Source organism: Vipera ursinii, assembly GCF_947247035.1.
Source record: "Vipera ursinii genome assembly, chromosome: 4".
Lineage (NCBI taxonomy): Eukaryota > Metazoa > Chordata > Lepidosauria > Squamata > Viperidae > Vipera > Vipera ursinii.
In genome coordinates, this window is record NC_139514.1 from 12,450,423 (window position 1) to 12,468,580 (window position 18,158).

At 42.3% G+C, this 18,158-nt stretch overlaps 1 protein-coding gene across 1 annotated transcript in view; it reads left to right on the top strand.

The window, feature by feature from the left end:
• The first annotated feature begins 11,117 nt into the window (after nucleotides 1–11,117).
• PANX1 (pannexin 1) overlaps nucleotides 11,118–18,158 on the top strand; it is a 30,915-nt gene continuing 23,874 nt past the window's right edge. Inside the window, exon 1 of the mRNA XM_083363090.1 lies at nucleotides 11,118–11,331. Within this exon, the coding sequence (XP_083219216.1) occupies nucleotides 11,151–11,331 (181 nt within the window). The 5' untranslated portion in view covers nucleotides 11,118–11,150. The remainder of the gene's footprint in view (nucleotides 11,332–18,158) is intronic.

Sequence of the window (18,158 nt, forward strand, 5' to 3'; positions counted from 1 at the left end):
ACTTGATTCCGCCCCCCCCCCATGGTCACATGACTGCATGGCAGGTCTTTGACAACCAGTTAGCTTTATGATTGCAGTCACATGACAGCGATTCGTGATGTTTTTCGATGGTTTCTGGCAAGAAAAAAAACCCCCACCCATTTGAATGAATGGCTTCACAGGTAGTCCTTGACTTACGATCACAACTGAGCCCAAAATTTATGTTGCTAAGCAAGACAGTTGTTAAGTGTGTCTTGCCCCACTTTATGACCTTTCTTGCCACAGTTGTTAAATGAATCATTGCAGGTGTTAAGTTAGCAACATGGTTGTTAAGTGAAGCCCATGGATGTGGCTTATCAAAAAGTCACAAAAGGTGATCACATGACCCCAGGACACTGTAATTGTGATAAATACATGCCACTTGCCAAGCATTACCCATTTAGTTTGTGTGAATATGGGGATGCTGCAACAGTCATTAGCGTGGAAAAACGGTCATAAATCACTTTTTCCCCCCAGCGTGGCTGTAACTTCAAACAAACACTAAACAAATGGCTGTAAGTCGAGAACTACCTGTATCCACAACGTTCGCTTAATGATCACCTCAGAAATGATAATAAACTCACTTCCTGTCAAATGGGTGTTTTGATTTATAATGTAATGATTCTATGGTTCCAATTGCAGTTGTAAGTCAAGGACTACCTTTAAGGCAGAAGACAAATCAGGATTTGTAAGTAGAAAATATTCTAGTAATGCTATACAATATAATATAGTAATAAAGAGGAAATATTGCCATAGTAATTGAACAGTGGTACAATAGAGTAATGGTTATAGTAACAATAATTAGCACAGAAATAATAGCAATAGAATAGAATATAGGACAGAGAGAATAAAAAGTACATTTAGATGCGTGGGCTTCACATTTGTTTTATATCTTGTTTACACTCCTCAACCATTATAGGGAGAGAGAAAAAACTACCTGTGCATGGTCCAGTGCTTTTGTGGGTCTTTTGAATTTGGATTAATCTAAGATAAAAGTTTCCCAGTTCAGTCATGTCTGACTCCGGGGTGTCGGGCTCATCTCCATTTCTAGGCTGAGGGAGCCAATGTCGTCTGTGGTGCGGGGAACGCTGCTACCTTCCTACTGAAGTGGTACCTATTAATCTACTTGCATTTGCATGCTTTCAAATTGAAGGAGCTGGTGCTCACTGTTATGTACCCAGGTGAAGAGAACACATACACACATAGCAGCCACCACCAGGGGGCATTGAACTGTAACTGTTTTGGCGGGAACCCAGTTTCAGCGGGAAACAGAGGTTCAAACGGATTGGCCGGCTGCTCACCTGGCCAGGTATAAAAGGAGGGCAGGTAACCCCTATTCCCCAGTACAGTCACTTCCACCTAATAAAGATCTGCCATGCTGTACTCATCGTCTCGGCGTCCTTTCTGCGCTCCAGAACCCACTACACAACAATCACCCTGTTGTGCAGCTCTCAAACCCCAGGCTGTTAGCTTTCCAGCTGACAAGCTCAGCATCTTTAATGGCTAGCCATCACGCCTGCCTGGATCAATCTAACTGAGTATAATTTTAAAAAAGAACCCACGATTACATGGGCAATTCCTGTGTAGAAGTTAAGGGTTTAGTCTTAAGCAGCCTTAAGCAGCCAAAACATCTGCAGAGCAGTGTTGGTGATCAGAGTGGAGTCCACAATAGTGGCTAACAGGAGCTGGGCGGATCCCAACCTCTGATCGCATCCTTAAGCCTATTATTCACAAAGCAGGCTAGATTTGTTTGTGTGGCCAAACTATGTAGGAATAAATGGAAAAGCACAAACTAAAAATGAAACAGCTAAAGGTGACTTTAAGCTATCTCAAGAGTGGACAGGCATGTCATCATGAAGGCAACTTCATGATGTCATGGTAGAAAAAAGAGGTAGTTGAAACATGTTCATGTTGTGATGAGGGGCAAGTGAGAAACAGCCCTCAGATTGTTGCTACAGAATTCTGAGCAGAATTTTAGTTGGGATGAAATTAAGTTGCTAACTTTGCAGAGTTTGCAAACCCAACTAGAGACTAATTCTAATCCAAACTGGATGTAAACAGACTTGGGGAAGACTCAGACTCAACCCAGAAACCAAAATAATTGCTCAAACATGTAGAAAACATCTGGAAAATATTAACTGAAGATGACCTCGGGGGCTCCTTGATGCAATTTAAAAGTACAAATCCAACCCTGCTGGCCTTGAATTAGTCATCCTGGAAGGATATTTACAAACTTCCACCATTTTCTGCAAGAAGATAATTGTTCTGTTCCAAAATAGCAACCCATTATGATCCTTGATCTCATAATGCATTGCATATAAACAAGCCAGAAACAAACCAATATTATATAATAGTTTAACATACTTTGCCATAAAGTGGTGTGTTTGTTTATTTTGGCCATAACTTCGTGTCTCAGGGTTTTTTATCCTGATAAATTAAGGAAAGAAGGCAGGGTGAAGTTACAGCTAGAACTCTGAACCAGTGGAAAGAATGTTGGAAGAAAAGTAGAATTAACATCAAGAATTGAATTTTAGCTTATTTCACTACTGACGTCTGTCTTCTTTGGTTTTTGACCAATGCACTATGCAAACCCAGCCACTGTGATTTCTTTATATAACATGCTGTGCGAATCCAGTCAATTCTGATTTATACACTAAAACATGTCTCAAAGGTGCTTTTTCAATATTTTAACAATATTTAACATTTAACAATAGAACATAGTTAAAGAAACCACGCTGTAGAGTACAATCTGTCCTTGTTTATTCTTTGAAGTGAAATGATGGCTAGATGTTATTGCAGCCATAAAGCATGTCAAAGCTTGTTTGAGTTTTCAGTTTTGTTATAAACCTCAGTAGGAAGTGCTTTTCTTTTGCCTCTTGGGAATCTGCAAAGATGTGATGCCTCCTGATTTCCTTGGAAGAAGATAAAAGAAATACAAGGGACAAGTAAAAAAAAAAGATACCAATTGCATTTTATTGATTACCAAAGAAAAGCAGTCATTTTCTCAATGGAAATTAACTTTCTATATTTTTTTTCAAATCTTGGTTACAGGTGGTCTTCCACTTATGACTGTAATGGAGCCTGCCCATTATGGGTGTAAGTCATTATGGTCTTAAAATGGGTCAGCCATATTATCAATCCGATTATACTTTTTTGAAGCAGTGATTAAGTGAATCACTGCAGCCATTAAGCAAATACCACAGTCATTAAACGAACCCATTTTTCACCATAGGGTATTTTTTGTTGAAAGCTGGAAATAAACAGTGGTTTCCAGCAAAAAGATTGTAAATTGCAGTAATGTAACTGAGGGACACGGATGCTGAGTGTCTGAAATGCAGTCATGTGACTGCAGCGGGGGAGGGGCCTCATAATTGGAACTTCTGTCAGTTTGTCATAACTTCAAACAGTCACTAAGCAACCGGGATGTAAGTCAAGGACTACCTGTAGTTCATTCATGAATCAATTCAGATGTCATAATAAATTATATTTTGCCAGAATAGGAATGAGTGTCAAAAATTTGGGTTCACATGTTCTTCCTGTGTTCAATAGAGGAACTGACTAAAAGCTTCCACTTTTTTTTTTCAACCGACCAGTCTCTGCTATATTTCATTTCAGAAAACTATGATTTATTAATCATAATAAACAATACTTTTAGTTAATGGGATCAGAAGTTACAGATGAATCATGGTTTGCTCATTAATTAATTAGCATCTAAAACAGCACAATTTCCCAAATAGTTGATGGAAAAGGAACCTGTGATTATAAACAGGAATGTAGGGTGTGGTATGAACCTGAGATTTGTACAGGCTCATTCTCATAAACCAAGATCTGCTATTTCATGTGAGCCACTGTCATCTTGATTTCTTTAAACGAAGGTGTAAGTAACAATGATTGTGAACATGGTATTATGGCTGGAAGAGATCCAGCAACTGACAGAAGAACAACTTGTCTTGGCTGTATACACTTTTCTAGTAGCAAGCAATTTTTGAATGTTTTGACAATGTTCCAAAATCTTATTTGCCTAAGGATAATACCAAGAAAAACAAAATCAGTAGCGAAGTTTGATTTGATTTGATTTATATGCCGCCCTTCTCCCTGAGCACTCAGGGCGGCTCACAACCATAAAAATTAAAAAACATAAATTTAAAAATTTAAAAAGAATTAAACAATAGATGCAATAAATACAAGACAATTTAACCCAGTAAAAAGCCTAATTAAAAGCCGTAGTCAGTCCAGGCCCGCTTGTTGGAACAACCAGGTCTTCAGGTCACAGCGGAAGGACCAAAGGACCAAAGTTCATAGAGCATGCCAAGCTACAAAGTAATTGTTAACCTTTTGAGGTAATCTATGTCAAGAAACTGCCTGAAATACTGGAACTTTTATTGTTATGGAGTTTAACAGGAGAAGCTTGAGTGCCTAACACAGATTCTTTCCATTCCTTTTTATATTAAAATGGGGAAATCTTGTCCCCCCCCCCACCTTTCCCTCTTTCTGGGATAAGCTGATGTTTACATAATGATTGCTGATTTTCTTCAAGGCCATTAAAATAGTCCTCTTAAACCATCTCCCATCAACTCACTTTCCTCTTTCACATGCCAAGAAATACTGAAGAGGTTTTATGAGAATTCACTCCAGATTTAGGTATGGATTTTTGTTTGCAGCTCCCCAGTTCTTACCACACAGATTCCCCTGTCCCTTCCAGTTGCATTTAGGCAGTACTGGGAAGTCATTGAACCCCAGAGGAAGAAGAGCAGGCCTATGCTTCCCATCACTATACAGGTAGCCCCCCAACGTATGATTACAATTGAGCCAAAATTTTATAATGCTGAGTTTTGTCCCATTTTATGGCCTTTCTTGCCATAGCTTTTAAGTGAATCATTGTAGCTGTTAAGTTAGCAACGCAGTTGTTAAGTGAATCTGGCTTCCCCATTGACTTTGCTTGTCAGAAGGTCACAAAAGGGGATCACATGACCCGGGGACACTGCAAGCATCATAAATATGAACCAGTTGCCAAGCATCTGAATTTTGATCACCTGAACACAGGGATGCTGCAATGATCGTTAAGTGTGAAAAATGGTCATAAGTGACTTCTTTCAGTGCCATTGTAGCTTTGAATGGTCACTAAATGAACTGTTGTAAGTTGGGTCCTACTTGTAGTTTTCCTTCTGTCTACTCACAGTGGTGGCAGAGCATGGGGATGTGACTTGGGCAGGGGATTGGTATGGGACTTTCAGATGAACGTTGTGCATGAAGTTGTGGGACATGGACATCTGTTTTGCTAAGTCTTCCATGACTGATTTTCACCCTTGAAGGTAACCCAAATTCAGGAAACAAAATTATATGACCTTCTGGAGCTGTATTATTATAAAGTAGAATCACAGAATCATAGGCTGGAAGGGACTTTGGAATTCTTCAAGTTGAACCACTTGGCCAAGACAGGAGTCTTTATTCCATCCTAGAAAAATGGTTGTCCAATCTTTTTTTAAAAAAAACCTTCTTAATGGAGCACCCACAATTTCAGGAGGCAAGCTGTTCCATTGACTAATTATTCTTGTTGTCAGGATTTTTTCCCCCTTAATTCCAGGCTGAATCTTCTTCTGACGAGGTTCTATCCATTGCTTCTTATCTAACCTTCAGTAGCTTTGGGGAATAATTACATGATCTATGTATAGACATAATAAAGGTAAAGGTAAAGGTTCCCCCGCACATGCGTGCTAGTCGTTTCCGACTCTAGGGGCCGGTGCTCATCTCCGTTTCAAAGCCGAAGAGCCAGCGCTTGTCCAAGGATGTCTCCGTGGCCATGTGGCCGGCATGACTAGACGCAAAGGCACACAGAACGCTGTTACCTTCCCACCGTAGTGGTCCCTATTTTTCTACTTGCATTTTTACGTGTTTTCGAACTGCTAGGTTGGCAGAAGCTGGGACGAGTAACAGGCGCTCACTCTGTTACGCGGTACTTGGGATTCGACCCGCCAAACTGCTGACCATCTGATTGACAAGCTCAGCGTCCTAACCCACTGAGCCACCATGTCCCTCATAGACATAATACATAGACATAATCTTGAAAACTTGATAATAGTTGATTTAGTTCTTGGCTTCCTACATTATATGAATTGTGATCTGTAAACTATGGCCTCTCACTAACTTTGGTATATGAAACTAAACACAGATTGTTTCACAAACAATTCATTGAATGATGGCATGGCATGAGCTATGAACACAGTCAATATGTACAGAACCTTATGAGTAACTAGTTTTTTGACATCTCAGCGAGTTGCTGTATGTGCCCTAAGGATGACAAGCTTTAAAAGTCAGAAATATTTCTTGGCTACCATAGAAAGTTCTTGATAAAACACCTACCAAGAAGACTAGCTGCCCACAAGATTTATTATTCTGTAATAGGAAAGTTGGAAGGGACCAATTTTTCTAGGGGCCAACTCTTGGTCTTCTAGTCCAGGGGTATTAAACTGCTGGCCCACGGGCTGGATGTGTCATGCCAAAACGCGCCCATCCCAGCTCCAGCAATGGGGAAAAAATCGTGATATGTCGCGACACGTCACGTGACGTGGCAAGTTTGACACCCCTGTTCTAGTCCAACCCCCAGCTCAAGGTTAATAACCAATCAATTGGATTGAGATGGGCAGCTATAGAAATGGAATTAAATACTATAGGTTGCCCTGCCCTCTCATCATAAATCTAAAAAGCTGTTAAAATATAAAAAGTCAAACATATGTGTTTATTGTTACAAGATTTTGGATCAATCTGTAACTGTTGGAAGTGGCAACATGTTATGGTAGCATTGGAAACTACTACCATAATAATATACGTTGTTTCTAAACTTTGCATTATTTTCAGCTGTTAAAGTCTGTCACAGTCCTAGAAGGCTTTAATTATCAAATATAGTACCAAAAATTACCAAATGTAATAAAAGCTGCTGTTTAATGTTAAAATTTAAAAGGGATTAATTAAAAGGCGTGTGAACCAACTGCAGGCTAAGAAACTGATTTGAACTGATTGTTAACTCAATAATTTGGAAGGCCAACTTGATTTTTCTAGTATTTCAGAAACAGTGTATCTGCTTTCATTTACCACTTCAGTGTTATTTCCTGGTCCACTTCAGAAGTAGATGTAGATTGAAAGATTTGGCTGAATCAGTTTCAAATTTAATTTCCAAATTAAAGCTTTGTAGAATTCTAATTAATTCCCTTGTATTTGTTAGGAAATATGGATGGATTGTAGGCCAAATCCAAAGGTCTATTCCAGCCAACATTGGATTTAATCCAATATTTGCATCTACTAAAAACTTTTGGCAATATCAATTTTGGTTCATGCTTCATCTTAAGCCACAATTTAGTTTGTTTGATGTTGCCTTTATATGTTGTGCAAACACAAGAGCAATTGTCTATGCAACTTTAGCTGCTGTGATTAGAAATATGAACAAGGTTTTCAAACTGCTGAGGTCATTGTGATTTCTTAATTATATCCAGTTGTTCCAGTTCAGACTTTGGTTAAATTTATGCCTCACACTATGGTTACTTGGTAATTCATAGTTTATATGATTCAGCAATCAGTTTTATCTGTGAACCATTTTTTCTGGTTCAACAGATCATGGTTCAAAACAAATTATGGCTTAGTACGGCAACACTTAAGCCTTGAGGTCATGGATAAGAGCAAATAGGTTCAAACAGGGCTAGTTAAACTAATTTCATCTAAACTTGAAATAAGGGGGTTATACTAAAATCAAACCATTACAGCCAGGGTTTGAAAAACTGGACTCAGGCATATAGTCTTCATTTTACCTTCAGGAAGAGAAAGAAGAGACTAATGTTCATAAAACATCACATAATTCTTTACACTGCATCTTCAAGTAATCTCTTCAAGCAATTTAATGTATTTTAAAGTATAAGCATTAAACTTTGAATTATGTTTCAGACTGCATTTCCTGTAATTACTACAGTTATTAACCGACTACATATTGCTTAACACTTTTTGCTGTATTACCTGGCTGCATAATATAATATTATTGGTTTGTTAATATAAACATTTATGCCTCACCCTTGGAGTGTGTTTCCATTACAGATGGCACACAAGTCCATGTAAACCCAGCATACAAAATTTAAATCATCTAAAAGACCACTAAAAATGGGATAACAATGTGACCAAAGAGGAAAAAAATATTTTAGGTAAATTTTACATTGCCTGGAAAATGAATGTCTTGCTTAATTTGAAGATCTAGGAAAAGATGACTAGGGAGTCTTTTTAAAAATGAAATTAAGGTAAAACATATCACCATTAATAAAACTACCATATTTACTAATATAGCATCACCAATACGCTCTGCATTTAATGATCTTGGGGCAAACGTGTTGTGTAGCCATGCTTTAGAAACACAAACGTCTTCTGACATTGAGATATTGAATTAACCCATTTCCTGGCTTTGTCCAAGCTGAGCTGAACCACAAACGAAGCCAATCAATGGGGTGTGCACAAAAACCACAAAAAAAGATAATGGCTCCTAAACTAAGCTACTCATCATCAAATGGACAGGTTTTGGTAATTTTCTTAGCCAAACTTGTATCAAACTAGCTTGCTTATTCCTCTAGGATTTTTTAAAATTTCCCCATCTATCTTATTGCCCTGAGATTTCCTGGTGGTCTCCCATCCAATCAGGACCAATCCCACTCTGCTAGATAACCCATATGTTGCACTACCCTATATAGAACATTATCAGGCAAACACCTTCCCACTATCTCTTACTTACAAATAGTTCTCAACTTACAACCATTTGTTTAGTGCAGGGGCGTCAAACTGCTGGCCCACGGGCAGGATGCATCATCCGGAAGCCACGCCCACCCAATGCTGGCAATGGCAAAACTGTCCTGATACATTGCGCGACGTCACGTGATATCGCGAGTTTGACATGTCTGTGGGTTGTTCAAAGTTACAACAGCACTGAAAAATCGTTTTTCTCACTTACAACTATTGCATTTATTTATTTATTTATTTATTTGATTTATATACCGCCCTTCTCCCGAAGGACTCAGGGTGGTGTACAGGGCAATAAGAATACAGGATACAAGATTTAAAGTTAAATGATAATGTTAAAACCCCAAACCCATCAGACCAGGCCGGCTTGTTCGAATAGATAAGTTTTTAGATCACGCCGGAAGGAGCAAAGGTCGGGGGCCATCCGTAGTTCAGCCGGTAAGCGGTTCCAAAGGATTGGTGCGCCCACCGAGAATGCTCTCCCCCTGGGGGTCACCAGACGACATTCTCTGACCTCAGGTGGTACCCTGAGGAGGCCCTCTCTGTGGGAGCGTACAGGACGGAGGGAAGTTGACGCCGGCAGTAGGTGCTCCCATAGGTAATCCGGACCCATGCCATGTAGGGCTTTGTATGTCATCACCAGCATCCCCATGGTCACATGATCAAAATTCAGGCACTTGACAACTGGCATGTATTTATGGCATTTGCAATGTGGGGGAGGGGGGGGGTCATGAGATCACCACATGTAACTTCTTCAGCTGGCTTCCAACAAGCAAAGCCCATGGGCAAGTCAGATTCCCTTAACAAGCACACGATTCATTTAACAACTACATTGATTCGCTTAACACAATGTGACAAAAAAGTCATAAAGTGGGACACAGCTCACTTAACAATTCAATCAATCAGAATAGAGCCAGAAGGGACCTTGAAGGTCTTCTAGCCCAACCCCCTGCTTGAGCAGGAGACCCTATACCATTTCAGACAGGTCCAGTCTCTTCTTAAAAACCTCCAGCGATGGAGCATCCACAACTTCTGGAGGCGAGTCGTTCCACTGTTTCATTGTTCTCACTGTTAGGAAGTTTCTCCTTAATTCCAGGTTGCTTCTCTCTCTGATGAGTTTCCATCCACCCTTTCTTGTGTGGCCTTATGGTGCTTCGGAACTGTGTTGCTTACAACAGTAATTTGAGGCTCGATTGCGGTCCTAAGCGAGAGGACTACGTGTGCTTGAGGAACACACAGTCGGAACAGCCCACTCAGCCTGCGGAGTCCACCCAAGCGTTCACACGAACGCACGTAACCCTCCCGTGCGGGAAGCCGGATTGCAGCCCGCGGAGGCCACCCAAGCGTTCACACGAGCGCACGTAACCCTCCCGTGCGGGAAGCCGGATTGCAGACCGCGGAGGCCACCCAAGCGTTCATACGAACGCACGTAACCCTCCCGTGCAGGAAGCCGGATTGCAGCCCGCGGAGTCCACCCAAGCGTTCACACGAACGCATGGATTGCAGCCTGCGGAGTCCACCCAAGCGTTCACACGAGCGCACGTAACCCTCCCGTGCAGGAAGCTGGATTGCAGCCCGCGGAGTCCACCCAAGCGTTCACACGAACGCACGTAACCCTCCCGTGCAGGAAGCTGGCTTGCAGCCCGCTCCACCAACGTCAGTCCGCAGCTGCCCGGAGATCTATCCGGCCGAGATAGCTTAAGGCAGCGTTTCCCAACCTTAGGAACTTGAAGATGCGTGGACTTCAACTCCCAGAATTCCCCAGCCAGCTGGCTGGGGAATTCTGGGAGTTGAAGTCCACGCATCTTCAAGTTCCTAAGGTTGGGAAACGCTGCCTTAAGGAGCTCCCTTGAGAAAAGGCCGAAGAGGCCCCTGTTCGCGGCTTCCCTCCCCGCCACCCCCCCCCAACTCAGGCCCCGGGTTCCCCTTCCCCGCCCTCGGCTTCTCGGAACCCCCCCGCCCCTCCCTCCGCCCCGCCCCTCGCTCTCCCGGCCCCGCCTCCCCTTGACGAAAGCTCGGCGGAGAGGAGGAGGAGGGAGGCGCGGGGTGTCTCTCCCTGCCCGCCAATGCTGGGCTGCCTTCGGAGAGGGCGCCAAACAAAGGCCGGTGGCTCCCTCCCCGCCTCCCTCCCTCCCCGGGCCGGGCAGACTGGCTTTCGCGGGCGGGGGAGCCTGTTGCAGCGGGCAGTCAGCCCTGGCCAGGTGCCGGGGACGCGGCGGCGGCGGCGGCTGGAATTAAGAGATGCTGCCCGGCTGAGCGGCAGGGACTGGCGGGCCAGGCTGCGCGCAGGAGAGAGAGAGAGAGAGAGAGAGAGAGAGAGAGAGAGAGAGGGGGGCTTTTGGTTGCTGGTGGCCGCCGCCGCGACCATGGCCATCGCGCACATCGCCACCGAGTACGTCTTCTCGGACTTCTTGCTGAAGGAGCCGTCGGAGAGCAGATACAAGGGGCTGCGGCTGGAGCTGGCCCTCGACAAGCTGGTCACCTGCATCGCCGTCGGGCTGCCGCTGCTCCTCATCTCGCTCGCCTTCGCCCAGGAGATCTCCGTAGGTAAGCAGCCGGCAGCCCCCGGGGAGCGCCTGCCCTCCTCAACCGGGGCTCGGCCCGGTTGGGGGGGGGGCAAGAGGGAGAAGAGAAGCCCCACTTGGCTGGAAAGGCCGGGCTCGGCTGGGCTCTCACCCCCACCCCGATTTTGGCGCCTTTGAGGACGGGGCGAGTGGTGGGAAGAGGCTGCCACCCATTCCAAGGGGCAACGGTCTTGGTCCTTGCCTTGGAAAGGAGACTGATGTGGTTCCACCGGCCTGCCTGGGGGTGGGGTGGGGGGGTTGAGAGCAAAAGGAGTGAATTTGGGGGGGCAGGACCCCCAAGTCAACTCTCCCCGCTGTGAGGCACTGCTTAACCCCCTTCTGAGCCTTGGTCATCCTCACCCCCCCCCACACACACACACACCCTTCTGGGGAGTGGGACACCCAACTTGACCTGCAGGATGGATTTTTGTCCCTTTCCATTTCCCGTGATTGTTTTGCTGATACTCTGCTGCTGTGTTTATTTGCTTTGGGTATTGTATGATTATATTATTGTATTGCAGGGAGTCCTCGTCTGACAGCAGTTCGTTTAGTGGCCGTTCAGAGTTACAACGGCACTGGGGGGGGAGAAAAAAGTGACTTGAGACTGGTTCCCAGATTTAGGATCGTTAGAACTTCTGCAAGAAAAAGAGAGCCCTTAGGAACCATTTTTCACTTAGGACCTTTGCAGCATCCCCATGGTCACGTGATCAGAATTTGGACACTTGGCAACTGACTCGTATTTATGAGGGTTGCACCGCACCTGGGTCATGTGATAAGCTTTTGCAACCTTCTGACAAGCAAAGTCAGTGGGGAAGCCAGATTCACTTAACAACCATGTCGCTAAACAGCTGCGATGATTCATTGAACAATTGGGGCAAGTGATCGTAAAATGGGCCAAAACTCACTTAACAAATGTTTCACTTAGCGTCATAAATTTTGGGCTCAGTTGTGGTCGTAAGTCAGAGGTCCCCAACCTTTTCAGCACCAGGGACCGGTTCCGTAGAGAGAGGTTTTTCCGCGGACCGGAGAGGGCATGGTTTCGTGTGCTGACTGCATCCCGTTGATGGGGCTTTGCTCATTTGTGCGGACCGGTTTCTGGCAAGCCGTGGCCCGGTGCTGGTCCACGGACTGAGGGTTGGAGACCCCTGATATATATGCTTACAAAAAGCTGTCAAGATTTGGCAACCTCCCAGGAGGTCTGCCATGCTTTAAATGTTACTTTTATGTTTTATTTTTATGTAATGTTAGAGAGCTGCAGCTCTGCAAAAGAAAATGCCTTAGCATCAGTGGAGTCATCTAGCTGCGTAAGTCGAGGACTACCTGTATTGTCCTTATCTTCTTTACTACACCCTCTTATTGCTATTATTATTACTACTGTTGCTTTGCATGTGCACTGAGAGCTTCTGCACCAGAGACGAATTTCTTGTGTCTAATCACTCTTGTACTGTAGTCCTCGGCTTACAACAGTTCATTTAGTGATCCTTCAAAGTTACAACATCCGTGAAAAAAGTGACTTGCACTCATCTTTTCACACAACTGTTGCAGCATCCCCATGGTCAAGTGATCAAAATTCAGACAGTTGGCATCTGACCAGGGTCACGTGATCACGTTTTGCAAACTTCTGACAAAATCAATGGTTAAATCAGATTCACTCTACAACCGTGTTACTACCTTAACAACTATGGCAAGAAAGGCTGTAAAATGGGGCAAAACTCACTTAAATGTCTTGCTTAGCAATGTAAATTTTGGGCTCAATTGTGGTCGTAAATCAAGGACTACCTGTGTTCTGTTCTATTGTATATATTCTTTTTTTTATGGTAAGCTGCCTGGATGTTATAGGTGTGAGATGGGCAGCTATATAAATTAAGTAAACAGCAATCACTTAATTGCATTTTGGTCATAGACCAGCAAAGAATTAATAATATTTATTTATTTAAAAGGAAGTAGAAATGATATATATATATATAAAAACCATGTCGTTGAAGATTGTAAGTCATCCAGGTAGGGTTGTCAGGAAGTTGAGTCACAGCAACTGGACTTATTTATTTTTTTTGCTGGTTCGAACTGTTTCGCTGCTTATCCATGTAACTCTTCAATCTGAGCAGGTTGGTTAGGGGGACCCCACATATGTCATCCAGAATGGTTTTACATAGAATAAAAGAAGATAAAATTAAAATTATAAACATAAAATTACAGCATTCAGGAATTAAAATGTGGGAGAATCCTATAAAATTACAATTAGCATATAATCTAAATGCTATAAAACTTAGGATAGATAAGTATAAAAGGATAAGTATAAAATTGATACAATACTATATAATATAAAATAGGGACGAGGTGGCTCAGTGGGTTAGGACGCTGAGCTTGTCGATCAGAAGGTCGGCAGTTTGGCGGGTCGAATCCCGAGTGCCGCGTAATAGAGTGAGCGCCTGTTACTCGTCCCAGCTTCTGCCAACCTTGCAATTCGAAAGCACGTAAAAATGCAAGTAGAAAAATAGGGACCTCTACGGTGGGAAGGTAACAGCGTTCCGTGCGCCTTTGGTGTCTAGTCATGCCGGCCACATGACCACGGAGACGTCCTCGGACAAGCACTGTGCGGGGGAACCTTTACCTATATAATATAAAATTATGCTACCTTATATTAAGTCTAATACTTGCTGAAACTCTGCTAGGATTTGTTGGAATTTAGTAAATAGATAAATCTCGAGCAGAGGATGCTAGCCAAACCTTTGTAGTCTTAAACAGGTTTATTAAGGCAGAAGTCCCATTATAAATGGGGAGACTTGCTTGCAGACAATGAGATCAACCAGATTACATTGGGTTAATTAATGTAAGCTAATCAAAGAGAAGCTTCTCTCTCTGTGTGTACAAATATAAGTTGTAGTAGATGTGGTTTGAGAATAACTCCCCCTCCCTCCTTGGTGAACTAATACTTGGAAAAAATAGAATTATATTGTATTTACTATTCTATTTAGACTCTACAAGCCGCCTACAGTCTGTCTATTTGGCAGCCCATACATCTGAATAAATGCAGGCTATTTGATTTGCATTCAATGGCATAAATGCATATATTCATAATATCACCTTCAATATCTATGCCAGTATTTCTCAACCTCAGCAACTTTACGATGTGTGGACTTCATCTCCCAGAATTCCCCATCCAGTCATGTTGGCTGGAGAATTCTGGGAGTTGAAGTCCACCCATCTTCAACCTGCCAAGGTTGAGGAACACTAATGTATGCAATGTTGGTTGTGAACCTCAACAACTCTGTGGGAAGCTACTTTGCTTGTGAGAACAGGCAGCTCTGGATAGATTTGAGAGGCCTTTTTGGTAGTGACTTCAGTTTTGTTTTGATCCTGAAGTACTCCAGATGTCACATTGACAAGTTTGCAGAGACTCCTTAAGGTTTCCTTTGAAGTTGCAATTTTTCCATAAGAGATGTTTTATTAGACTGCTGATAAGTTGCCTGTACCTGATGGACTTTGATAAGCAGGTTGTTTTTATTCTTACTATTACTGCTGATTCCAGTTTATTATTTGTTAGGTGTTGTTTTTTTCTTCAAAAACACTCCCCATCTTCTTAAAGAAATTATCAAGGGCCCCGTTACCTGCCTTTGAGTAGCCCTGTCTTCAGCAAGTGAACATCACTCACGATCCATCGTATGATTATATCCAGGTGTAGCCTACACCAGGTTGGATTAACTTGATCATACTTTAAATCAGATGAGTATTAGGATGCCTGGAGGCCACACTTTTTGAAGAGGCTAAGGAACAGAATTAACAAAGAGGCAGGTTACATGTTCCAAGCATTGGGGGGGGGTGCTGATGGATCTCTTTGTAGGTGTGGTTTATATGTTGCAAATGTAAATTTTTAGCCTTGACCCTGTTTTCTTTTGCAAGGGATTCATAGAGTTTAGGCAAATTTTGAATTCGTTCCTTCCCTCCTCCCACCCACCATCCATCCATCCATCCATGTATGTATAGGCAGCCCACCTCATATACATGTCTCTGGGAGGCTCACAATTAAAACAGAATAAAAACAGTAAAAGACAACCAGAGTTAAAAAGCACAAAAATTAATATAAAAGTAGCACCCAAGGCTTGCAACTGCTCAAGCTAGCCATGACACAAGCTTATCTATGCTATCAGAGTCCCAGGCTCAAGGGCAAAGCCAGGTTTTTAGTGTCTTTAGGTAGATGGGTGTCCACGTAAATTTGTTTTAAAAAGTAATAAATAAAATGCTATGCAAAATAGCTGAGACCGTGAGGGGATAAGATTTTTTTGGTTGAATGGGGGAATGGCTCTAATGCTGCATAATGCTGAAATCAGTTTTTATTCAGCTGAATAAATTGAATAATTAAATTCAGTTAGATACCCTGAACCACGTTTGGCTGGTTTAAACCGATACAGGAGTGGAAAATCCTTCGGTAAATAAGAGTTGCATTTAACACTTGTGAGTATTAAGAGCCACAAAATAGTTGTTCTGTCCCAGCCTATGCGAGTCCTTGTTATACTCACAAGGAGAAACCCCTCTTCCAAGAAACAGGCAGGAACCACAAAAAAACCAACCCCTTTTATTCTCACAGACCTGAGTTAATGTCCAAGGCAAACAAGCACAATCCATAGAAACTCGATCCTCAACACAAACGATTGTCTTTGGCAACCAGCACCTCCCACACCTTCCCTTTTATAATTCAGCCAAGGCGTGGCTTCTTAATGCCTTCTCCTTTGCCTTTGGAGCCGCCCCATTGCATTCCTCTGTCCTACTCACTTCTCTTGCCTGCGCTTTCGTGCATCCTGGATTTGTCCCAACTGTTCTTCATCACTGTCCAACTCAGGCTCGCAGCACAGCTGTGTCTCAGCCTGAGCGCGAGTAGAGGGGCCAGGCTCATCCTCTGACTAAGTCTTGGAGCTCCTCAGAGCCTTCCTCTGACTCTAATGTCACTTCAGGCCCCTCCTCCTCATCTGATTCCTCAGACTCAGCCACCAGATCCACTGGCTGGGGAGGAATCATAACAGTTGGGATCATATCATCAAACAATACTGGGCTGGCTATTTTTATTAATAGATTGTTCTACATTGTGGCACACAGTAAACTTTTTATGAGTGTTTTGTATTTCAAAATGAAGGAAACCAGCTTTCAGCTTCACCAGTTACTATTTGTAGAAGACATTTAAGCACTTGGGGGGGGGAAGCTGCATGTGGCCCTAAGGTTGCAGGTTTTTGACCCCTGTGCTGTCATAAACCATGGGGAGAGTCAGGTGATCTGAACACGCTGTGCATTTAATTACAATAGTAAGAATACAAACTACAGTTGAACAAGAAAGAAGAAAAAGAGAAATAAAAGAAAAAGGTAAAAGTGCAAAAAAGAAAAAGTAGAAAAAAGAAGATGTAAAAAACAAACAAAGGAATGGCTTCCCTACTTCACGGCAGTTATAATTACATTTATATTTTAACTCCTCTAAAATTACATCAGGACTCTCTTCTTTCTGTTCTGTAATTATTAAAAACATAAATCACAAGGATCTTTTTGTAATACAAAAAACATCTGTAAGGGGTTTCCATCTTTTCTCTAATCAAGAAGCTCAACTTGGCCATTGCAGCAAGCTCTGATATCTTCACCAGCCACTCCTCCATTGTAGGCACTAACAAATCTTTCCATCTTGGTGCATACAATAATTTCACTGCTGTTATCTATCATATCTGATCCACAAGACAAATTTTAGAATTTAGAACATTTTTCATTCCAAATGCTTCGCTTTTGCCCAGATTCTAGTTCAGTTAATCTGGGGAGCCAGGAAGAAATAATAACTTGGTTATCCAAATTCAAAACTATTTGGCTGAGACTCAGAGAGTATCCTCCCTCTTGCTCTAAAAGTCATAGAAATTTCAGCATCCAGGAATTCCAGCAGCTTGCTTATGATTAAGCAAGTATAAATGCACTCCAGGGAAAATTCACTGTATTTAAGTATTTCTTGCAGTGCCTTCAGGACTGTAATTTTTAAGCCAGACCATGAAGGTTCAAAAAGAGCAATTTTCTGTCTCATTTTGGGGACCACCTGTCATTTTAAAAGCTTCAGGAAAAAAAATGGGAACGTGACTCTCTTCTATTTTAAGCTAGTCTTCTGTTTGAAAAGTAGCTTGTTTGTGTACTTCTTTTATACAGTTCTTTGCAAATCCCTAACGATTTAAACTCAGAACTTAATTTACTGTAATATGATTTTTAGGGACGTTCTAAATATTTTGGTTTAAAGTAAGTCACTCCTAGTGGCTTCATGGCAACATCCTTGCAGTTTTCTGGGCAATAATATAGAATTGGTTTGAGTTCTATGAGGTTGTCTTCTCTCTGGGATTACCTATATCTTACCTATACTTCTGGGAATTCCTTCAAAGTTTCCAATCTTTCTACCAAATTGATCGGATTCCATTTTATTTTTTTCAATATCAACCAAGGTTTGCCTTCTGGCGTAACTTAGTTGCCCGTTAGATTTCTGATAGAAAACAATCATTTCACTCTTTAAAAGATTTCCTATTCATCTTATAGAAGAAAGTTTCAGCAGTTCTATGCTTATAAAACAGCAATAAGAGAGACTTATCATGAAAGAAAAGTAGCCTGATATTTCATTGATGCCTAAGGACGGCTAGGAACTACAGAAGACTGCAATTTGTTGAAATAATTAGAAAGTCAAAAGAGAAAGACCCAGAGGTGCTTTTTCAAAAGGCAACTGGATTTTCTTTGTTTTCCTTGAAGACGTTTCGCTTCTCATCCAAGAAGCTTCTTCAGTTCTTCAGTCAGAACTGAAGAAGCTTC